Source organism: Lineus longissimus, chromosome 1, assembly GCF_910592395.1.
Source record: "Lineus longissimus chromosome 1, tnLinLong1.2, whole genome shotgun sequence".
NCBI lineage: Eukaryota > Metazoa > Nemertea > Pilidiophora > Heteronemertea > Lineidae > Lineus > Lineus longissimus.
In genome coordinates this window covers 21,566,440-21,592,219 of record NC_088308.1, presented here as the reverse complement: position 1 = coordinate 21,592,219, position 25,780 = coordinate 21,566,440, and the positions used below count along the sequence as shown (strand labels likewise).

At 39.9% G+C, this 25,780-nt stretch overlaps 2 protein-coding genes across 2 annotated transcripts; both read left to right on the top strand.

Annotated features, from left to right (window-relative positions):
• The first annotated feature begins 2,777 nt into the window (after positions 1-2,777).
• LOC135497200 (uncharacterized) lies at positions 2,778-20,206 on the top strand. Its single transcript, XM_064786984.1, has 3 exons — positions 2,778-2,962; positions 17,488-18,216; positions 18,907-20,206. Exons 1-3 carry the CDS (start codon positions 2,929-2,931, stop codon positions 19,212-19,214), a joined length of 1,071 nt encoding a protein of 356 aa, XP_064643054.1. The 5' UTR covers positions 2,778-2,928; the 3' UTR covers positions 19,215-20,206.
• Positions 20,207-21,265: 1,059 nt separating this feature from the next.
• Positions 21,266-25,446, top strand: LOC135497119 (uncharacterized). The gene is made up of 6 exons (XM_064786877.1): positions 21,266-21,853; positions 22,291-22,386; positions 23,022-23,162; positions 23,446-23,552; positions 24,012-24,192; positions 24,703-25,446. Exons 1-6 carry the CDS (start codon positions 21,634-21,636, stop codon positions 24,978-24,980), a joined length of 1,023 nt encoding a protein of 340 aa, XP_064642947.1. The 5' UTR covers positions 21,266-21,633; the 3' UTR covers positions 24,981-25,446.
• Positions 25,447-25,780: the final 334 nt, after the last annotated feature.

Here is a 25,780-nt window from a genome sequence, read left to right as displayed (position 1 = left end):
GCCTACTCACCCAAACCCCAGGCCCACACTGTCCCAGTCACCCAATCCATTCTTTCTAAACATGTGACCAAGGGGTAGTACCCGGGGGTATTATTAAATATCGATTCTGTACCTGTCCGGCGAGTAGTATGTGGGTGATTATGGGACGAAATGACCTTTTGATCTAGTTTCATATGACCTTGAAACATATGAAAATTCATGTGTTTGAACTTGACATCGGTTTGGAGATATGTCCCTGACCTTGGTCGACATGAAAGTTTCTACATGTCCATGATATTAGTAAAGTGAATATAACTTTTGTATGATTCTAGTTACACCATTTGTTGAAATGGAGCATTTCAGTGAAGTTCGGATGACAAGGAGATTTTTTCTGGTGACCTTGGTGACATTTTTTCCTCAGTGAATTCATTTTACTCGTTTTTTTTTCATTTTACATGATTGTCTAAAAGATTTGAAATCACATCTGATTGCATCAGAGTCAATGTTTCAAATCTTGAAACATTGAAAATCACATCTGATTGCACCAGAGTCATGTTTCAATGTTTCAATGTTTCAAATCTTGAAACATTGACTCTGATGCAATCAGATGTGCTTTCAGATTTTTCAGACAAGTAAAATGAAAAAACAACAAGTAAATGAATTCATTGAGGAAAAATGCCACCAAGGTCACCAGCAAACTCCTTGTCATCCGAACTTCACTGAAACGCTCTATTTCAACAAATGGTGTAATTAGAATCATACAAAAGGTTATATTTAATAATATCATGGACATGTATAAACTTTTATGTCGACCAAGGTCAGCGACAAAGGAAAGTAGGTTAAAAGGTCAATTCATCCCATAGTTACCCATATACTACTCCGGTGATTGTCGGATTCTTGATTATTACTATGGATATGCTGTGACAATGTAAATAGAACCAGTTTGAACCGTAATGAAGCTCTCCACTCCGCTCTCTGCTCTGGTGAATATGGCAAGCCAAAGCGGAATTTATTCAAGACTTTAGAATTACCATTCAAGAAGTTAAATATAAGTTCAAGAAGGAAATATATGTTCAAGACTAAAATATGTTCAACCTTGAATCAAATGTTTTCAACCTTGAATAAAATATGTTCAACCTTGAATAAAATATGTTCAACCTTGAATAAAATATGTCCAACCTTGAACAAAATATATTCAACCTTGAACAAAATATATTCAAGACTCACGTGACCATATTCAAGACGCACGTGACCACAAAATTGATGACGTAGATCGTAGAATCTGTGGTACTTCTGATGCGTTCTGTTTCACGACATGATTGATTGCCTGTATAGCCTAAACACTCAAACATGTCAAAAGACAACGAGAATCCGATACAGTGGTGTCGGCCTTAAGGATTAAAGGTGAGAGGCATTGCGCATTTTGAACCTATAATTTGCCTGATATGTCTGTGAAACATGTATCGACTCTGACATTCACTCGGCATCCATGTCATGATGTGTAGGATTACAGTACATGTCAGGTGTAGGCGGCTAGGTACATGTACAACCATGTGTCAAAACCTCGTGCGAACAATTCGAGCTCCGAAACGCAACACAAGTACCATGGGTTCGGGAAAGTCCGGACGCGGGTTCGGGAAAGTCCGTAAAGCATCAAAACATAAGCAACTACGTCATCAATTTTGTGGTCACGTGCGTCTTGAATATGGTCACGTGAGTCTTGAATATATTTTGTTCAAGGTTGAATATATTTTGTTCAAGGTTGGACATATTTTATTCAAGGTTGAACATATTTTATTCAAGGTTGAACATATTTTATTCAAGGTTGAAAACATTTGATTTAAGGTTGAACATATTTTAGTCTTGAACATATATTTCCTTCTTGAACTTATATTTAACTTCTTGAATGGTAATTCTAAAGTCTTGAATAAATTCCGATTTGGCTTGCCATAGGTGAAGGATGTCAGATAATACATTGTATAAAGTGAAGCAAGTTATTATTACAGACCGAGTTTTGAAACATTGAGTGATAATCTGATCGGGTCATACATGTTGGTCTATCCGTTAGATAAAATATTATCCTGTCTTAAAACTCAGATTGTCGAAATAATGTTTAACTGACGTTCAGACGCCTTTAACATCTCAATTCAATTTTGGATGACGATAGGAAATGAACTCTCCTGTCACTGTTTCTCATTGCTGGAGACCAAACATTCGCAGTCAATTTTATTCTCAATCAGACGTGAACATCTCTCTAATTTCCACCTAATCTGCAATAACGCGCCGCTGTGACACTATTCTTTGGGAAGCTGATGAGGGTCGGGCGTAATCACGCGGAGTCGTATTCTCGTGCTTCTTGCTAATCGAGGAGTGAAACCAGAACAAATAAATCTTTACGACAAGCTAGTGTCACACCTTCAGCTGTAAAATGAACTCTCCTGTATAAGGCAATCTGGGGAGATGATTCTCCAGGGTGAAAATGCTTAAGTAAATGGCTGCGGAGAGGTATGAAAATGCACGAAGGGCCGCCCGCCTTCCCGATTAACATTGTGAAGTTTCGAGATATGAGCTTATGTAGCCTTCTTTAAGGTTTTTTATGTTTCCAAAGGTTTCCGTAAATTCAGCTGCGTCACGTTTGCATAAACAATGACGAGCGAAAAAAATATTGTCTGAATGCGCTTGATTCCGGCAACCGAGAAGTAACCGAAGCGAAGTTTCTGAATCATGGAGATGCTCCCCGATCTGATCCGGCAGCCAATGAGCTTGGCTTCGATTCATTTGCGAGCCATGTGCGAGCAAACCAGAGGAGTTCCTCCCCACTCTCCCAGTGTGGATTATAAGCTCTGTATGCTCTATATTGATCAGTATTTCACTATATTTCTAATTCCAATAATCGATTATCATGGAACCTATATGAAGTGGACATAACATCAACATGTTGGTTTTAACATGCAAAAGAGGACATTACAGATTTTTAAGTTAGGTAAGTATTTCGAGTGTTTTTTTTACAAATGTTCCGTACATGTACGTTTCATATACATGTATCATTATAGTCTGTGTTTTGCCTTTTGCGAGTGTGTTTCATACATTTCACGTATAAGGCCATTAGGTAAAAGTAAAAACCTCTCTTCACCATCTTTTTTTAGATAATTTTGAATGTGTAATGTATACAGTATGTTCCAAATGATATTAACAGTGATTCAGGGGATTTCTTTCATGCTCTGGAGAGAATAGGGACATCACCTGAGTGTGTATTGAAAGAGGGACATGTCCTGAAGTCATGTTGTGTACCGGACGAATTTTCTGACGACAGGAAATAGGAAAAAATACTATACAACTCCTCCATTATTGATCACGTCATAAGTTAAACTGTATCAGTTTGATTTAAAACTTGTAGATCACGGAATATGCAAATAAGAGCCAGGTGCCACAATAAAAAATTTTCCTGACTTTTTTAGAATAAAAGTGCAAAAAATAAAGTGAGATTAGGCAGGAGCCAGGTATAGGTCAGATTAAGTTACTCAAAGTCGCCTATAGGGGTATCTCCTATTTCACAGGCGGGCCAACATCAAAATATTTACGTTTCTGCACTGAGAAATGTATTCCTCACTGAATCGAACACAACCCGGTCTCGTATAAACTACCTTGATTAAAATGAATCACAGTTTACAGTGTACTGTGCAATCTTAAAGGGACCGTTGGCAAGAGCTAAGGGGTTAAATTGGTAGTCTTCAGGTGACTAATATTCGCATGCAGGGGGACTGGATCGTGTTTGATTCAGCAGTAAATTAGCCCCAGGACAAGGGTTGATGCCACCTCGCGTGAGTAAAAAACCAGTATGGCGGTGACAAAACCGCCGGAACACAAACCGTATCATGATGATGATGTACTGTGACGTAGGAGAGGCCCCTATCGGCGACCTCGTTATCTTTTATCATCTGACCTACACGACTACTGCCTATTGCCTCCCTTTTTTAACGAGGTTTAGACAGTTTCAACTTTACAATAATCAGCCTACTGTTACACCGCATCACGTTCATTGGAACTTGCGATGCGTAGAACTACGTGGTGGACTTTCTGTCCGATGTTTTTATCTTTTGAAGAACAGACTGGCCTGAAGATAATCTAAACGGTGAAGCGTTGACTGGGTTGAGTACCAGTGGTGTCGATCAAGGGCCTACAGCTGGGCCGGCCTTTTGACCTAGCCGTGTCGAATGTCAAAGCCATTTGCTTTGTTTGTCGCCAACATGTATGGCAAATAGAAGAGAAATTATATGTGATAGGTAGGCCTACAGTCATATTGACCACAGCTGTGTTTGATATATTGCTGTGAGAAATTTCCAATGGAATCAACAGATACCTTTGAAAAATTATACCTATTGAAGGGATGCGCCGTTTGTATGTGGGTCAGGAAAATAGAAATGCAGCTATACACAATGCCGTATTGCAGTTATCATGCATGCTACTTTGCTGAAACCTGGTTTAATGTATTTGTCAATCTGTATACATAACGGCAAAGTTGAAAATTATAATCAGTACATACTCAACCTTGAGGTGTTTGGTGAGAAAACCAATAATTCGGCATGACTCCTTTAATTATGCATAGTGTACTCTCACTCAATGTGCGCAGTCTATTACTTTTGCATGCAAGTTCGAATATGACAATCAACTTTGCACTAATCCTTTATAACCCCTTCACCAAGTTCTTTATATAAAAATGATGATAAACGGCATTGTCATGGGGCCATGAAAAACAATATCGGTTTTCCTCCCAAAGCATATTTAGTTTTCACATCTGTTACTATTTATTCGCCTCTATTATTGCTTTTCAATCCATTGAAATAATTATAACCAAGGTGGGTTTGAACTAGATTAGTTTGAACTAGATAAACTTGGATTTTAATTAATTAGTTATTGTAAAACTGTTCTTGATCGAAATTTGTGGGTGTAGAACTGAGCAAAGCGATTCGAAAGATTCCCATCGATTAAAATGTTGTTGCCTATGGGTATGGTTGTTCCAAACAAGAGTATCTGTAGGCAGCAACTAAGTAGGCAAGATTAAGTTAATCTTGCTCAAAAGCCAAACAGTGCCAATAATCCTGTAATAAATCAGAGCCCCACTCACACCGTTCAGGATTATGATAATTCAACGTGATATCGATCGAATAATCAATTTCTTTAAAAAAAGATAATTGTGAAGACTATTCTCATATGTCGATGCAGGAGAATCTCGGTCAAGCAGTTGCATTGCGGGAGGAGGGGGGTGCTGAAAACTGAAAATTGGGAACGAGATCGTACTAAATGAACGGCCGGCCGTTAAGACCTTAGTGTGAGCGGTTGATACGTTCATTGCTGCCGTATTGACAATACATGTATTTTGTTCAGGGTATATAAACAATGGCTTCTAATGGTTACGAATGACCGTTGACGGCGAAGAATGTTGAAAAAAAATCAGTATTTGAAAAAAGCAATATTTAGTAGCTATAAACCGGCCGAACTGGGTCCCCGCCCTGCTTTCCGTAAGTTGGGTCATTGACAATGATGTTGGCAAACACTGGTTCATGGTCAAAATGCGATGCCGTCATCCCGTCTATCACATAACCTTCAGCTCTGACCCTATTGACTGTCTGGGCATGGAAGATATTGGTCAGTTGAATGTCCCCCAGGGTTACGAACGTATGCATTATCCGGTCAACATCAACATTGCCCGGTGGTTCATACTTATGTATTGTCCAGCGTGCATGGAAGTCCGTCCCGAAACCCAACGTATCGAAAGCGAAATTACCGCAGATGAGGACAGGAAGGTCGAGGAGTAATTTCGATAGATACCCCGAAACGATGAATAGCTCCTTTATCTGATCTTGTCGGGTGATCGGTTCATTTGTCTTACCGTGCCATAGCAACAGAGCAAATTGGGCGTGCGGTGAGTTCTTGGGCGCGAATAGTGCTACCCTGGTCTTCTGCACGTACTCGTGGCCTATCTCGATGCTGTAAGCTACCCTGAGCTGCTCTAGAAGTCGACTCACGTATTGACTGCCGTATGTTATGTCTTTGCACCACACCTTGTTCTTGTCGTATATTACACCGGATTCTCTCGTTCCGAATCTGTCGTAATTCCCGGCAAGGAATTTGAGGAAGGGCGATGGGGCCTCGCGGTAGTAAATCAGCTCTGGCTTAGTCGAATCCACCACATTGCAGAATGCATTCTGCCGTGCTTTACCACTAGCTCGGCCAGATAAATTCCAAATCATAATTTTTGCGATGTTTTTGTATGGAATGCCAAGGAATCGCCATATGTCTGTTGTCAGAACCATCGTTCAAATTTTTTTCGTGACAACGCGGTTCGACGATCGTGTAACTAGGCGTCGTGACGTCAATACGGTTCAGTGACGTCATTCTTGATGAAACATGAAGGAAAGAGAGATACCATGACTTCGATTTGCTGTCAAAAATACCCCATAGTCATAGTGATCAGCTGGTACACGATGATCACTTCCTGCCAAGGCCATCGACTGGCCAGAGGTTCTCTCAACAAGCAGCATCGAGTGCTTCCAATAACACTTTAAAAATGTTGCTGGTGTCAGCGGAGTGGTATCGTCACTCGCTTCCCTCCTTCTTTGGCGCAGAATGACGATTTACATGAGTTTTGGTTCATCATTTCTGAGAAGGATTTATAGGCTTTACACTCCTCACAACAGTGTTGTTGCAGAAAATGTTGCTGGAGTTAAGAGGTAATGCAACTACTTTCCAACCGATAAAATCTACAGATTTAAGGAATTATCCCAGAGCCGAGGTGATTCATTCGCAGAAAAAGTAGACCTATTAACGATATTTTGCGAAGGCCTACCGATTCACAGTCGAAAGATAATGTTGAGCTCTCTATCAAGCCAGGGCCTACATCATGAGCCGAAGCTTCCTTCCATGGTTAAGTGAAAAGATGGCGAATATATGAGATATTCTGGAAATCAGTTTCCAGATGAGAGCCTGCTAACCAGATGGTGGTGTATATGGATGGGAGGTTCGAACATGTTCCGCGCCGAGCATGTTTTCCCAAGGAACGGTCAGGCCGGGGGCCGAGTGTGCGAAATGTTCTGAAAGACTAGTGTGTGAGTTTATTTTCATAAACCGAACGTGAAATGAGTTCATACAACTGTCTTGTTATTGCCAATGTGATCTCATCTTTCTCGGTTAAAATTCACAGGAAGCAAAAGAAACTGCATCGAACGACCACAAATTTTCAGTGAAAGCACCTCAATGACAGAAGGAATAGTTCTCCCTCAATGGTTTGCTGTCCTCTCATTAAAGGGTTTCCACTGCATGGCCCGTGTCAAACATGCCGAGTGACCAGTTCACCGCAACTAAAAGTAGAATCATTTTCTTCGAAAGTCATTATTTCTCCCGCTACCCAAGAGTCATGTAGCATCACCACAGTAACATAAGGGGTTCCCAGCCATTCCCCAACCTACCACATGTAAAAGATACTTAGACACCCCTAATTAGTCGTTACATAGACCAGCGGCGACACTATGGAAATCATGGAACAAGCGACCGAGTCTTCTGCATGGTAGAACACTAATTCGTATTAAGATTGGTCTTCATCACGAAAAATGAACGGGTTCGTCTCAAAGATATGATCCGCTACCACATACATATTGAACTATAATATATAAAAGAGCGTTAACATTATGTTAAGACCGTTACAATCTCTGCTGAGACGTAAGGTTACCCACAACAGGCATCCAGTAAACCTGTTATCAGTTATTTTGATATAAACAATTTATAGCAATCTCAGAATTACTTTCAGAGCCGATCATAAAACACAATGTGGATTCGACTTCAAAATTATATATTCTTCAGTTCGTTACCCTTCATTTGCAGGTCATCAGATCGAAGCTCCCAATTGCATCAGTGATATAGTACTGAAAACCACAAATAAATAAATAAAAAAATTACAGCGCATTTTTTTCGATACGCGAAAATTTCTTCTTTAATTTCACGACTTTAACTTAAGTGGATTTCCGTTTTTTGAAGGAAAAAAGCATTTTCGTGAAAAAACGCTCACGAAAGTTTTGCGGTTCATAGTACTTTTGAGAAGACGGTATATACCAACGGAATGCTTTATCTGTTTAAAATAAACACCGTTGTTGATGTAAACATTAAACAGACTCAACATCGTCTTTCTTGGATTCGAGGTAAATGTATCATGAATTACAACGTGCCATACATTTCATAGACCTCCGCCAATTCATAACACTGGTCTGATCAGATCAAAGCTCCCAAAATATTCAAATTTACACCTTGGATAATTCATTACCAAACTTTCTGTTGTATCCATTCAATCGCTGACTGCTTGCAAGTTCAAGCAAATTAGATGGGGGTAGACGATGTGTAAGTTTACTGTAACAGGTGATCAAAGCTCTTGATGGTATCAGTAAAGAAAACATATTTGATTATTATCAAAATAATGAAATGATGATAAAGACGCTAATGGCTTCTAACCAAATGTTATGTTGTGAGCAGTTTATTGAAAGACTCTGTTTTCGATAACCATGCACGCACGCAACATCTTCGTGATGTGATCACCGTGTACCTGGTTGTTCTGAATACATATCTTCTTCAGAAGGTGAAAATTATGCCTTTATTGAGATTATCTTTAGTGAGACCTTTTTGTTTATTCCTTTATCATGATAGAATTTCGTCAGATGTGAATTCGCCTTTCTCCGGTCTTCGTCAGTATGAGGGCGTCACTCGATGACATTCTAAAAATGACCAGCAACGTCAATTCTTCTTTGTTCGGTTTCAATGGCTAAGCGAATTGCTTACACTAAAAGCCACTTATACACACCAAGCTACAAATGCAAATGAATCGCGACTGTTGGACCACTTCCCATGTTTCGTTATTGAAGACATCAATCACAGATGATACAACAAAAAGCATATTCTTTGATGGTGGATGTTCAAAATTGCCGTCGCGTTGGAGACTTGGTTTCTATTAGGCAATATTGACGTTATGAGGAAGCCTGCTGAGAAAGGTATTGTGCTCTGTCAGTAGTTAGAGAGCACGTTATGGGCCGGTGTAGAAGTTTAAAATGTCCTAGGATAAAATGTCCGGGAACAAAGGATTCTATTATGCGCTGAGCTATTGACGGTCATTGCCTCGATAGAACCATATGCCATAATCTGTCAGAATACAATAGGCCCGGACACTTTTTCTAGGGGGACACTTTTTACTTTTACACCGGCACTCCAACCGCGGAGTGATTCGAATTTGTCGAGAATGAGCACAAATTCTATGGTGATTACGCTAGCATTCTCCACAATATAACGAATGGCATCACCAATGAATTAGAGTTGCTTTATTGTGATGCGGAGCTACTTTTCTAAGTAGCTCACTGATGTACAGCTCTTTTTAAAAAAAAACTCACTCCCGTTCTTACAATTTCTCTTGTATTGCTCGTTGTTGTGGTAATTATGGGGTTTGATACGTACAAATGTAATTATAGCCTTAAAAAAACTGTTGAAAATTATAACTTCGCTTGTTTTTTTGGATATCATGGGTTAACGCATCTCTACACTTCCGGCGGGGTTTAAAAAACAAAGGTGGTGAAAACGTTGAAAAAATCTTCCGAGACTACCACCAAGGATTCTAGTGGTTTCTAATCAGCGGTCTGTGTTATGGCAGTAGCCTTCAGCTGTGTCTGCTCGGGGTTACCTTTGGTGATATCGATCTGTCGTGACTACCGCCACACGTGCGTGCATGCATATAGCCAGGCGAATGATGCTTATGAATTGATCTGATCCGAACACATAAACACTCCCCAAGGTGCACAGTCCGCCCCGGGTACGGACAGGCGACAAATAGGGGAAGAGGGTGTGGAGTAGAAACCCTTATGAAGATGGATCAGAGTGATGCATCTCTTGATTGTTGTGATGCATTTAAGGTCTCATTATATGGGACAGTTATTCGAATTATTGCGGCAAACATCACATCGTCTTCATTTGCAGTGTCCTTGGCGGCTGTCAAGGACACTGCCAATCACCACACTACAATCACTGCTCGGGCCACGTGAAGACAGCCAGCGGATCATGCCCGCGCGATCTGAAATTATCCGAAGATTTGTTGTACATGTTGTAGCACCCAGTCGCACAACATTTCCCGAGGGCATTCCTCGGTTGTGCTCCGTTCGAGGTAGGATTTCCTCGAAATGGCATCCATATCACCGAGGGCGTCATCTAGCTATCCTGAATCTCATTCTGATGACGTATGACGTCATAGTGAATTTTATACGGGGATCAAAAAAGATGTCATCAAGTTAAAAATTCCGTTCTGAACGAAAGAATCTTTACAGGAAGAGGTTGTGCAAACTTGACTCTGTGTCCATAACTAAAGTCTGCCATCTACTCTTTCAATTCAACTATAATTCTTAGATCTTTAAATTCTTGATCGACCGGACGTATGCAAAATGATGTAAATTGAGTTCAGCGAGCGAATTCATCAAGACATGTACGTTTTGAACACCCAGGCGTCTGATTGATCCCTGCTATTCCACTAAACTTCCACTTGAATGGGTTTAATGAAAACCAAGGAAATGAAATCTAAGATTGAAGTAGAATGTACCATGAGTCGGTTGGTTAGTTGACCTTTTGGGTATTTGGTAACTTTTTATTGGCATGGAACCAAATACCCGATTTAATTCTAATTGGACGGTGTTGGACTCAATCCTCAGACAAAAACTATATTATGTTGATTACCGCTATCTATTATGAACGAACACGAATGTTACGAATATCGTTTTTATTACTCACATTAATTTGCGATATTTTTTTATTCATTTAAAAATGATTAGTTGCCTTCCTAAATTGTCTTGCAATGGTCACTGGAATATTAGGTGTTGCAAGGCGAACGAACCACAGCCGATCAAGTGCCAGAGACTGTGACCAAAATGCTTGAAACTAAAATGAAGAACAGGGACTCCTAAATAATTATCTTGGAAAGTCACAGATAAAAATAAGAACAGTAGGCCTATTTTTATATCTGACTGATATTGAATAGCACCTTACGTAAGGCTATCGATGAATGTATAGGTTGCATTATGAGATGGCTAAGCAATTCACTGCAGGCTCCAATAGGTCACAGTTATTCATGCCTCCGGAGTTGTAAAATGTTTCTCATACAAGTTGCAATAAGAGCCCCAGGTTTTACTGTTATTACTGTATGTTCCGATACTGTAGTACATGTATACGAGAAAAAATTTCTCTCGATTACATCCATTTTTGAAGATGAAAACTTTCTTGTTAATGAATAAAAAGCATTGTATGATGACTTTGAGTGAAGAGGGATCCATTTGACAAAAACAGCAGTGCCATGTTATTGGTGTTGAGGGCATGAATAAGGAAAGTCATGATGTATTGACGTATTGACATATTTCGATTACCTGCAGACTTGACTCCAAGATAATCCACTCGAACTTTAGTGCAAAGCCACCATGACTGACATGATTAGTGCCAAAAACGTTATCTTTATGTTAGTCAGTGTATAAAAGATGCGAATCTTAACAGCCAGTAATTCATCGATCTTAACTAATCGAAAAGCCCTGAGTTAAAGCAGTTGATTTAGTATGAGAGAAGTTAGGTTGACGTCTGTCGAGTCTTTTTCATTAGCGAGCCGAAAGTACACTGTCGAGCCTTTTTCATTACGTACAGTTGTTCTCCTGGTAGTTTTTGCTTTTATTTGTTGCTTGGTTGCGGCCAGAAGTGAATCAAGCAACATAAGTGAGGAGTTATATACTGCCATTCTGACTCACCAGGGTTTTATATCTGGTCATTCTGAAGATATACAAAAACCTTGGTGGTCAAGATTTGATAGCTACATGTAAAGAACTGAATATCACGTTGCTTCGTCCAGGAAACATCCACTTCTGAATCAGTGAACGGAACATTATCAAGAACATGACTGTCCAACTAAATCTTCTTCATCGGCTTCTTTTTTATAAAAGCTTTCCCTTGTTGTCCTCTTGTCACTCATATTTGGTGCCGTATCCACATAAAACCAATAATTCGTGCTCTAAAAGAGGACATTCGGCTCCAACTTAATACTTTACGTGTAAGGGCATATATTCAGGTTCTTAGGTTCGCGCTTATTGATGTGAGCGACACCTATTTCAAGCATCCTATGGGAAATGTTTCGAATAGTTGAATAATAATTGCATGAACTTCAAGCAAGTCAACGCTGCTGACAGATCTGGAAGAAGCGCTATTACGATACTCTGCAAATTATATCTTATTATCAGCAAAGTTTAATCTCTTTCCACAAACTAATCCTCTGTTTCCAACAATCCAATATTACTAACCGAATTCAGGAATTACCACTGCAACCCAATATTCAAAATAGCATTTTCATTTGAGCAGTTTTTATATTCCAAAGTTTATCTCCTATAGTTCCATATCTTTGTCGAGCTACTCGGAGGTCGAGCAGACGACAGCTTCGAAAGACCTAAATCTGGGTGAGCAATTTATATTAGATTGTTGTCAGGATTGCTTATCCGCTGTTTTTTCTTCAGTAAAAGAAATTAATCTCACTGAAAACGAGATGTTGATAAGCTCTCTCAAATGTTGAGATCTTTTTTAAAAAGTCTGCTTTTTATGACATTGAAAAGGTTTGAAATTGCTGTCTGTACGGCTTTGGGTTTCCCTTCAATGGCCAAATCTGTAGGGCGTGCTTATAAAATCCCGTTGTATTTGAAACAGACAGTAAGCCACCCAAGCCCGGCCATGGAAGTCAGTGATATTATTTTTTCCAAATTGATTAAATCCACTTCTGTTGAAGTCCTTCAGACATCAGAACATGTGGAAAGATATTATCTTCTCAGAAGACTGATTAAAAACGAACAGCATTACATGTACACGCTGACGATATTCAGAGCCAATCTAAATTGTTATGAGCTGAATTGTGAAACATCTGCTTCATTCCCAAGGAACTGAGGATCGGTGAACACCACAAGCGCCTTTGGCAACAGAGTAAACATGGACGCGAGGAATTTCTTCATAAATCATCATGGTAATTGCGTACTTCTAACGCAAACGTTATAACGTTGTAAATGTATTTTCATCAAAAGAAATTTCAATGTCTAGGTCAAGACAAAACCTCATCAATATTCATAAATCCATAGAACCCAAAAGCCAAAAACGTACAAGTAGCTAGGCAGCCAAAATTGCCAATTTATTCCACAACAATGACAGGAAGATCCATCTCTGCAACCTTAATTTATTTGCACAGTCTCTGAATGCAATATCCTTTTGACAGTATATACATTTAATCATCGAATCTTGGCCGATTGCTGGCCTCAAACCGTCGGGAATTGATAGTAAACTCTAATTTCGCTACACTGCTTTGCTATCCCCTCCATCATGTCAACTATAACGACACAAAACGAGACGACTCATATACATGCATTGTAATCGTCTGCAGACACGATATTTGAAGAGCTGCTTTAAAATCATGGCACGATTTGCATTATTTTTAATGATTGGTGTTTGTGTATACATTCATATTCAACTGTACATGAATAATAGTATAAGCTCCGTTATTTTAAAAATCGTTTATTCATTAAAAATAAAATACGTAGCGAACACAAACACGGCTGAAACATTTAAACGATGCCCTACCGGACACGGATTGTTTTTACCAATCAACGATTTGGGCCCTGCGGTGAACCAAGACACCATCGAAGATGACGATGCCGGTGGTACCGAAGGATCTATGCAGAGGCCAAGATATGGTACAGAGTTACCGAACACAGTAAGAGCACCGAACACCCCCTAATTACCCTTCGCAGCGAACCGATAGACGCAGCTGTAATTTGCTGCCCGCTGTCGTATTGCGTTCTGGTTAGTGACAGCGGCATAAGTGGACGCGCTGGCAATGAATCATTAGCCTATTACGGAAATAATTTCCGTTTTTTATCCACATGGATTTGGCTCCGTACTGGTGATAATCTATAGGCAATACATCAATATGTCATTGGTACTACCTAAGGTACTACAATCCATCAAGTAAAAACAACGCACCTTAAGAGAAATCCCCAAGCTGTCTGCTCAAAGAACACTGCTGTATAGTGCCGAAGGGATTTCTTTTCCGTCGCGTTGATTTGAAAAACGTGTGCATTATCGACATTTCAGAATAACGGATGTAGACAAAGGAATAAGTCAATATAGACGGCGGGTCTTGTACAAACAATGAAAAGAAAACCATTGATATATCCGATTTTTTTTGCCTTAAACTCCTTTCAATTCCTGATTTGTTCCAATCGGAGTCTGTTATTTGATATATCTCTTGGATTTGCTTGCTCTTTGTTACCTCTGCAAAGTAGCCAAGGCATTTTCATCACTATCGTGGGGTTGTTTTGTGGCGCATTAATCTATTAGACCTTGAAATCGACACGGACCTTCCCTTTCAAGTCACCAAAACTCCCTGCTGAGGAAGGATATCGTCAAATGATCAACAACTAAAAGATGTGTAATTTTCTCCAGACGACCAAGTCCCACCTATCCCACCTTGTTGAACACGATATGGTATGGGGCCGAGTACGACCTGTCTGGCCTTCCCAAAGCTTCACCAAACAGGAAAATGATATTTTCCGTCTGGGTTGTTTAGATCCGACTAGGTAACGGGACAAGGCTTTGCTATCGGTGTTTACTTGACAGAGGAAGGTTGCGTACCATGATGATTGACGCTCAACCGGATAGGACCCGTGGGAAATCGAAATGTTACCACCAATGTTGAAATCGTCTATGACTAAACATTCCGGCCGATTTCAATGCTTTGTGAAAATCGTAGATAGAATGTTATGCTTATTTGAGATTTGTCACGATTGGAAACCGAGATTTAAAGGTATTGAAACGTAATTGAATAACGTCAACTCTGTTTACCGGAAATGGAATTGAATATCATCGGCTCCGTTTAGCGGAAATGAAATTAGTATATATCGTCTGATTATTTGAGTAGCGTCTGATTATTTTTTGCGCTATACCAAACCGATTTAAAATGAATGTGGATGAATGCAAAATTTTCTACCTGCAAATGGAACCTTTTGCAGATGTTGAGGAAGATGTTTTGTTAACTGCTTTGACAGAGGGGATGAGACTGTTGAACAGCACGTACAATATGTCAATCTGGTTATATTGAAGAAACACTTCGGGAATACAGTCCGCTTCGTAGGCCTGCATGTATAATGATAAAATAACCGCTATACTATGTTTGGCTTTAAATTACGTATCCGAGATGCATGTATCTGAATACGAGTCTATGACAGTCAGTTAGGGAGTTTTCGAAAAAACTCCGGAATGGCAATGTGAACGCCTATCCCATTGTTCGTCCTCCTGACCACGAGATTGAAGAATATGATAGGCGTTCGCGTTGTCGTTTTAGTACGAAGCGGCTTCAAGCGCATCTTTCTACTTGCATTTTATTGATACCGATCGAGAGAAGCGAAAACATGACCGATGACATTTACACTTCCAGACAATATGCACATTCTCCTATCTTCAAATCATCGAAGTAATGCAACTCGCTGAGCCTCAGCTGCCGCTAAAACACGATGAATACAACACCGAAATTGCAGCTATTCATACGAAAAACGATGGCCTGAACCCATCAATGCATCTCTTTCGTTTTATCTCCTACTAGACAATTGTTAGTTTTTCTAACTTCTAGCAAAATAACATTGCAATTTGATACTCGGTGGCATTCCATTATCCGCGCAATAGAGGCGAACGAATAACCATGTGCCCGGCAGCACCATCGCAAATTGACAATATACGATCAGTCTTTGAACTGAATGTTGAGTGTCCTCATAGTTGGTTCACTGCAACCAGCCCCCAGGGGATTTAAGCTGATCAGAACGCTGGACGCGCAAACCATATTTTTTCTTGTAAAAAAGAGGAAAATCCGCTGGAAGTATTAATTAGTTATGATAGTGTATTAGAATTAATAATTCGAGAAAACAAAGTGGTATTTGTTAGCACAAGTCCTTTTAATTTATTTCTTCACCAGAATGTTGATATCACACGTAGTCCAGGATGAAGTAACATTTACCGTACATATCATGGCTCATCCAATAGTATACGAACCCGTGCCTTATTGCGTGGTCTACTTTTTCCAGCAATACCAGCAATTCCAGCAAGAGTGTATATGGGTTCTCAACAGTTACCATTAAATCATACTCAGTACGCAAATCAGCCTCTTCATCATCCTGATGATTTGCCACCCATCACGTACATGTGCTGCTTTAAGGATAAGCTTTAATAAGTAACTTGGACTAAGGCTCATACACGCACAGTCGATATCATTTTTTACAAGCAAAGCTTTTATCATCTCGTACGGCAACGCGAGATTCTAATCAGTTTTCCCCAGAATGCCGCTGGCTATCCTCCTAATAGGCAGAAGTCCCGAATTAGTAGGGTATAAAAATATTTCATCATGGTTCATGGTCATTTGCTCAGAGTTCAGTCAGTAGTTAATCTCGATAGAAAAACTTTGTAGATGAATTTAAATTTGTTTCTGAGTCCGCTCATGAGACTGTGCCATCGGCATTCGGTAGAACTAACAAAAACTGAACCATCGGCTGAGCAAACACATTAAGCAGGTTTCGCAACCCCTACGAACGACGAAGTACGAAATAAGATAGTCTGTTGTGTCGTCGTTTGCTTATTGATTCACGCATCACCCGTAAAATCTTCTATGCTTTATATGTTTTTGAACAATATTCGCCCATGAAGTACACTTACATACGTGTACTTCCTACTTCGTCGTCCGTACCTCTTTGTAAATGCCGGGAAACCTGCCTAATATCCGATCGTATATCACGCAAAGATTTTGCTCATATCTTGAACAGAATATGATTTCCTGATCAGTTAAATGATCTGACTTTGTCCAAAAACTCCATCTATGAAACCACGGTAAAAGGAAATCGTGTTGAATAAATCGAAAAAAGATAATTGTTTTGTGGTTATGGTAATCTTGAAACCGGATCTCGTTAAAATGTGTAAATACTAGGAATGACGTGATGGATCAATAGGGGAGATATCAGAAACCAGCAGCCCAGCAAGCCGATATAATCGTTGGGGATAAAATACAGACAGAGCCCGGCCAATGAATATGAAAAGCGATAATCATGCAATTTGAGGGACGGATTCGGCTATATAGTTTCCATCAACATTTTTGGATGTTCCTTTTTGTTGAGGACACGGATTTGAGGAGAAGACGAAGAAACGACGTTTTCCATGGTATAAAATGATTTGTTTAATTATTTTTGACCCCCCGAGTTGGTTTAAATCTGTCTGGAGGCCATTCATAGCGGACTGAAACAGAAGAAAATTAATTACATCCTGTCCACATCTACCGAATGATTGACTTTTTTTCTGTAGCATACTTACATTACTCTCATTTTCTAGGGGAAAATAAGTCACCTAATTTGCATCTAATATCTAAATCACATTTTGTCTCTTCAGGGCTCCTAGCAGTCATCTTCATGTATGTCGGCAGCAAGTTGTTACTGGTCGTCACATCCACAGACGAAGATGAGGACGACAGCGCATACGATGAAAGCCCGACGTGGTCTGGCCTTCCATATCGGTGGCAGCCTTCATACAGACGACTATCAAACATAAAGGAATACAGGCGAAGGCACCCGAAACATCTACACTTGTATAATCTATCAAAAGCCGCAAATTCAAGTGACGTCTACAAATGCGTCAAGAGCGGTACCGTCCCATCTTTCCCGATCTGTGTTTACAACCCAGTTGAAGATAAGTTTATCTCCGCGGCCTTGCTATCCAATGGAATATGGGAACCGTATATGACGAGGGGACTTCAAGCAGTACTGAGGAAATATCCTCAAGCAACCTTGATCGACATCGGCGCCAATATCGGCTACTTCTCTTTCCTTGCAGCAAAAATGGGTCATGATGTCGTAGCTATCGAACCGTATAATCGAAGTGTGTTGCACTTTCACCGCGGCGCTGAGGTTGGTGGTTTAACAGACCGCCTCACATTGGTTTACAACGCTATATCTGATAAACACACCTCGGTGACTTTGAAAGATAACAACGATAATAAGGGAGGCATATCCGTCAGAATACCTGATTCACCGAGCAACAAAAATCGGATCAGTACAATCACTCTGGATGACTTGTTACAAGTTGTCGATAATCATGTCGCCGTGATAAAGTTGGACATAGGTAATCATCTGTCTTATACAAAGCAATTGTTTTTTACATGTATGCCGCTACTTCTCTGTGCAAGTGAAGGCTTCACTTGCACAGAGAAGTAGCTACAGACTCGTAACTATCAGCATGGACAAATTAGTGACGTGATATCAATAGAAAAGATATCATGCTCCTAGTCAACCATCATTTGTAGTTAAAAGCACTAAAATATGTGAGGTGTGGAGCGTTTGAGTGATTTTTTACATCTACGAGGCTTGTTGCTGTGATTTTTTTCTGCAGTAAGCTGACGAAGCTGAACCGTCTTATCATCTATTTATTGATTCCATCTTGCCGTAATCTTGCTTTTTAACCGAGTCTGGCAGAAATTTAGGTACAGTATTTGTACGCAAACGCTGTTCACATTTCTATCATGCAACCGACGACCTGGCAACCACCCGGTGAATTCTATGAGTTATTGGCATTGATCAGTCGTCTAGACATAAAGAAATAAAGCGCTTAATGTAAATAGTCTTCGTACGTTCTGAAAGAGTGGTAAACCACTCTCATAGGTTAATCATTAGGTCCTGCAAAGGTCCTGCAAAGGAATGACTTTAAGGAGTGGGTTGCCTTTCCTGCCTTGCTTTGGACAACGCACTTTTAGAAAAATTGTCTTCCGTGTGGTGCATGCTAGTCATTTTCTGATTTTGCTTTTTCTTGTTGCAGAGGGTTACGAATGTCGAGGGATGGGCAGAGCAAAGAAGTTTCTCGCAAAAATCCACGTTCCTTACGTGCTTATGGAATGGCAGAAGATGTTCTCACAAAAGTACAAACTATATACAGCATGCACGACAAAAGCAATGAAGGAATTGACGAATTTTATGGTTGATTTAGGCTATTCACCATACGAGATAAGGACTGGTTACAAACTGCTTCCAGGGGGCAGCACCTTTGAATGGAGGTTTGGCGACCTCTTTTGGAAACATTCGGAAGCAGAGGACATTGATCTTGCAACTGATATAATACCAACCTGAGATGTGCTGGGTCGTTTCAACGGAATCGATTGATATTTTGAATTCCTGATTGACCAGGTTTGGGCTAAGGATGTGGAAGAAAAGAAATAAGGTCAATGAACACTCGATTGGAATTACACCACTCCTTGCTTCCTATAGCAGCAATAGAGGCTCTCCTGTCGCATACTGTCCGATCACAAGTCGTCATTTCGACTTAATCAAGGCTGTGGTTGTCACTGCGCCAACTACGATGGATTTAATGGTTATATCTTCAACTTTCGCTTCTTTATGAAACTGCTTACGACATTTGTGTTTGTGGGGGTACAGTTGAACATGTTTTCGTTGTTTGTACGTGACACTTTGATTGTATTTTGTACCGGAAATAAAAGATGAGTTCAAATATTGATATGGATGCCTCGGCGAAGACTTGTTCGGATCGCCATATTGTTGTCCCTTTTAGTGTTAGTTTCAGTTGAACGTATTATGGTTTTGGGAGTTTGGCATTGAGGAAATAGCCTCTGAAATCGAAGGCGCCATCTTTCATGTAGGTTTCGGATGAAAATGATATGTCGACCATGCGATTTCCATCAAGAAAAAGGTTTTCTTCCTTGCGCAAAATAATAGATGGAGCAACGTAGGCAATCCTCTCTGTGATAGAGAGGTATTCAACTAAGCTGTTCAACGCGGGTTCTGTTAAGAAAATTAATATAGATTTGACATAGTTTTATTCATGTTTCTTGTGCAGAATGTTGAGATTCAAGCGCTTTTACCATCGGCACATGTACATACACGATTTCTGCACATTTCGATACCTTATAATGGGATACATTACCCCCCCCCGCATTACCAGAATACGTCAATTAGCCATGGACAGTAAATTAATCTTGTGTCCGTGCTTCAGCATACACGGGATTTTACCGCTTTATTGTTAATTATGGTTGTATGAGGTGGTGAAGTATTTTAATTTGAACCTTGGCTTTGATTGTCTTTATATATTTCATCAGTATGTTACATTCACCAATCCTACTGCATGTACAAATAGTATATAGCATGATTTCTGTTACAGACGCCTCAATAAATACCTTTGTATCAAGAAGTTCTCCATTGTTATATTTTGCATGGTTAAATCCTTGAACTCGAGAAGGGAAGACGATTCCTTTGAAGATCTATATACCATACGACGCAGCTTAAGGATTACTAGCTGCAATTATCGCAATGTCAGTTCTAAAAACGTAATTGTCCAATAGACAAAATACACATCCTCACATTAAATAATTCGTTTATTAGTGCATAACGTGACGAACTAATATGATTCAAATATAGTTATTTGACACCAAAACTAACTTACGTATTAGGTAAACATAAGAATATTGCTAATCCAAGAGAATTGACCATTACCATTATCATTACTTTGCAATTTGCGTATGTTTCTTTCTTCTTTTATGGGTGTGGGAGGTCGGTAGACTCAATGAAAGAAGCCCCTCTGCTTACAATGGTGTTTATCTGCTTTTATGCGTCACCCACAATATCAATGTCTGGCATACAAGTAGTAGACAAAGTATGTCATCCACTAATACTATGTAGTACGAAGGGCGTGTGTTCATCGGAAATCCTTTACAGATGATCGTTCTTGTTCAACAAGATTTGGTTCACATTAGCTTTACATGCTTATATCGATTCAGCCCACTATTGTAATATAGAAAACCCTTCACATTTGCTATTGAACTCTCGCGATATGCACTAATTCAGACAGCGAATTAAAGATATTTTATACCAGTTTTAAATTCCGTGATAAGATTTAGCGAAAGAGTTTGCCTAATGGATATGGGAGATATTTAAGCCCATGTAAGCCTTTAACCTCTGCAAGGATGTACTCGTTCGAATCTACTTAAGGGCTGACCAAAGGCAGCACCTTGAAATCCTAAAGCAATCAGAACTCCTTCAAAACGAATTGAATGCTGTTTTAAAACATGAGAGACTAGACTCTTCCCTTGAAATTACCATTCACTTCGTTTCGAAAGAGTTCTTTCAGAATTCAAGTTCTAGCCAAAATGGTGGTGCCTATGGTCAACCCATGACAGTGGACCTTTTAGTAGATCTGATCATTAATCTAAAGACGAGAAACATTTTAGTCATAAAACAAAATTCATGAAAGTTTTGTGTCTTTAATTCGATTACTTCTGCGGATTTGTGCAACGTTTGATAGGATGAAAGTCAATCATGCATGCAGGCCTTTCAAACACATACCATGCATACTGAGATAGGTGACGTCCCGAAGTATAACCAGAAAAGACTCGTCACTGTTGACCGTGAAGAAGCCACTAGTAAAGTATGTTGACCTGATACATTTGAGTTTTCACTGACTACTGCTTTGATGAACTATCAAGTTAGGAAAGGATATAATTGTGATACAAGATTATCAAATTCTAAATAATCGACCATGAGCACTTTAAGGTTGTATATTGTAGTGACATTGCTTCTTTTAACAATTGCTCTCGGACTTGGATCTTTCTTTACTCAAGCCTGGATCAAATACACCGTGAGAGCCAACGCCTCGGACCCCGAATACAAGGCCAATGTAGGTTCGTCCTATCTGTATCACACCAGGGAGAGGGGGCTCTTCTGGAACAAGTTGGACCTAACAACCGCAACAGCGCCAGGTAAGATATACATGTACTAGTAAAAGCATAATTATATGGCCCATTGTATCAAAGGCCAAATTATAATCAATATGAAATACTAATGTTTCTCTCTGTTGGTTATTTCACCACCAACATATTAGTATTACTCTTAGAACGAACTTTTCTTGCTGACCGTCCCGCTCTAGCTGCGGCCATGTAGAAATAAGGGTGCTAGATGGTGCTATGGCACTTCTTAGAACCTAAAGGTGCCACTTGTAGCCCTCGTAAGAGGAAAGGTGCTTACAGGAATCAGTATCTTTGTAATAATTTCTTCACCATGTCCTTAATATTTAACATCAACCTGTTTTCAACATTTTTCATTCATCAATGTCAATGGTGGGAGTTTTAACTTCATCATTATCTACAATTTTAAAAAGCGTGTACCCTTGAATCAACTTCTTTGCACTCTCTTTCAGTTATCCGTGCTAATGGAGGCAGTCCCTACTTCACCATTACCTACAATTTGAAAAAGCAGTGTGATAAACCATCTGGAAATTTCAAGTCTATTACAGGCGAGTGAGCACGAGTGACAAAATTAATGTCTACTATACTACCTGTATACCATCCTGACAATATCAGGCCATTTCACTCGATATATATTTACTCCCTCCCCTTTAAGGCTACCCATGTTCTAGATAACAGTTGCCATCACTCAGCCAATATTTGCCACCGTCCAGACACAGTATGAATCAACTCGTCAACATCATATATCGTCCTTTACAAAGAAGCCCAGGGCCATTGCCATACAAAAACACAACTAAGCACATTGCCTTCAAATAACGTGTACATGGAAGTTTTCTTTAGAAGTTCGATCCCCGGGCGTTTGAAGAACCTCATCGAAATGGAATTTTTCGGTATCTTCGGGGTGTATTCATTATGTTGGCGGAAAAAATCCTTTCGTATTTTTAAAAGCCGAAAAACCCTATATTTCTAGGAGTGTTCTTGGCGAAGCTGGATTGAGCATTTCTGAAACGAATTTGTTTCAACATTTCACTTGCTCTAAAAGCTGAATTCATACCTAGGCACAAATGTTCATTCATTGGAACTGTAAAGGTGTTTAGAAATCTCTCACTTACTGGTCATCAATGTTTATACAGTTCTGGCATGTTTAGGTTAGTTTCCTCACTTAGCCCATCTTTTTTTTCAGACATGATGAAATCCAATGCATGTCTTCACATCGCCTACCTTATATGTCTTCTTCTCGGATGCTGGATGGTAACTATGTCTGCAGCATTGAATAACTGTAAACCAACCATGGTGGTTGCCGTTGTGTTACTTATACTCGGAGGTACGGTTTTTCAAAAAGCAAGGATTTAGTTCTATTTAACAAATTGTTACAAATTGGCCGTATAACATACTAAGAGAAGGAAATTAAAAAGTCTCTCCATAGTGTTTTACTACTGAGAAGAAATCAGCCCGTTATTTCTATAATACAGTTACATCATTGTATGAAAGGACCTTCTTGATATTAAGTTATCAGTTATGTCAAGTTATTGTAGCCTCTTTTCTTTTACATAAGTCATATCGTTGGTCTAGGCCACTGATTTATATTTGTCAGTTTTTGATTACAGAATTTGCTGGTATCGCAAGTCTCGCCCTCTTTCACCTCTACACAGTCGCAGAAGTTTCGGCTGAAATCCCAGAATTGGATGGCTTCATTAAAAAGTCTTGGACGAAAGTATGTCGTGCTATAATTTGAAACATCTACCGATACCCTTGTCGATCAATGGTTCACAAAGGCAAAAAAACTCGAAAATGACGTCACATTCTTTAAATACAAAAGTAAACGATTCAAACGGAAATGCAGTAGCAATCTGATCCTTTGGTTCATTTTGAAGGACACTGAGCAGACTTCAATATAGAAAGTTGCGGGTTAAAATGTTATAAGATGATTTGTCTCAAATCTTGGAGGTATCAAGTATTGTACTTATCAATGGCAACCATGAATGGGTTATCATCTTATAATATGATATGTCTGGAATCTTGGAGGTATAAATGGCAACCATGAATATCAACCTGTGCCGATGGGGCCAAGATTGCATACCTGGTCAACTCCAGTGTAATTGTAAGTGTTCATTATTATCAGCATTGCATAACTTTTTCATTTCCTTGTGTTTGATATGTATCTTTCTTGCAGTTCCTTATAAACGCCACCTCTACTTCCTACTCGTACTCCTATGGGAGCCAGGTTGCGTCCCTGATCGCCACCCTGGTGGTCATTATTATCTGCATGGTTTTCCTTGCCAAATGGCCAAAGAAAGAGAAGAAAGAGGAGACGAATAAACAGCAGGATCAAAGGTGGCTTGGAAGCGAGCAGGGTGAGAATATGAATGATAGCATTTTGTAAAGGCAGTTTTTACGGGAATAATCAGATCTTAATCGATGGAGATCGATCTAGATTGGTCTGCCGTGAAAAAGTGCACGAATGTGATCTGGTCTGGTCTGGTCTGGCCTGGTTCGATGTAAATACTAACGTCATTGCGAGACTGGTCTGGTTGGGTCTGTTTTGGTTTGGTACCGTGTCAAAGGTCCTATAATCTATCAACATATACACCCATACATGTACAAGAGGACCCGAGCGAGGCGGTTCTCATGGCTTGCTTTTAAGCTGGAGGTTAGTTAAACATTTTCCGAGTCAGAGCAACACTGCTACAGTTTATATTGAAAAGGTGACCGCGAAATAGCATAAAAACTCTTTTCGCTCCCTGGGCTTCACTTATTCTTTATAGGGTCTTGTTTAGGATGAAGTGAGAGGCGCAGAATGCGATGTGATGTGTAGTGGGTTATGTTTCTTTTAGGCTCTATGCACTTATCCTTTTCTTTTCCAGGGACAGTGATCTTCGGGGGAGCCATAGACAACAGGCAGGGCGATGTCAGGCGGAACGAACCGGACCTTGGGCAGCAGCATAGGAACCGGAGGCATTCCTGGTCGGGATATTGGGAAGATCCCGGGGACAAGAATGGTCGCTTCAAGACCTCACCAGCCCCCGGCTTCTCCGGCTCTGTCCCTGCTCTTGACAGGGATCCATTGTACCAACGCGGTGCAAACAAGCCCTACAACAAAAATTTTTATACAAATAACCCCTTGTACCCTATGAGGTATTAACGACTGCTCATGATTGTCTTGCCCTTCCATCAGAATGGTGAAGACAGGATGCCGCCACCTTGACCTTTAAATGGCTTTTTTGATACAGGATTTGCAATTTTCGTTCACTCTCCCGGTTGTCGCCCTACCTATGCTTAAGTTCGTGTAGTAATTTCAAGGCTGTTAACTCACTAAAGGAACGACAAGTAAGTCCTTCATCAAGAACCAGAGCAATCTTTGCTCATGGTATGCCAAAATAAACTCCTGCATTGCTACAAAACGTAGTTGAAGGGATCGGAATTTATCAGCGTCACTGAAGAAGTGACCACTGAAGAAGTGATATCACTTCTTCAGGGACGCTGATAAATTCCGATCCGACGTAGAATGACTTTTAACTTTTATCTCACTGTGTGTATATTTACGTTGTCTTGTTTAACATTGTAAGTTACATGTATGTTCCAAAATCTAATAAACGCGCGTATCCTAACAGCAGTGTTGTCCTTTTTATGACTTAAATAAAAAAGATATAGATTAATGTCTGAATAATGTTGAGAGAATGCATAACTGCGAACATTGCAAGGAGTAAGACATAAATAAGACTTGATTAACATCATAACAGCAGGGCGGGTGACTAGTATAGTGTGCACGGTAAGGGCACTGGGTCATGTTTGATTCAGCACTATATACATTCTTTGTACAAGCGTGAATAGATTCGATGTACTGTGAATTGGTAGAGACTCCTATTGGCAACTTTCTGTAACTTTATCGTGCCTACGTAGCTGCTACCTAGAGTCCCTTTAAAGCAATGACAAATAAATGTG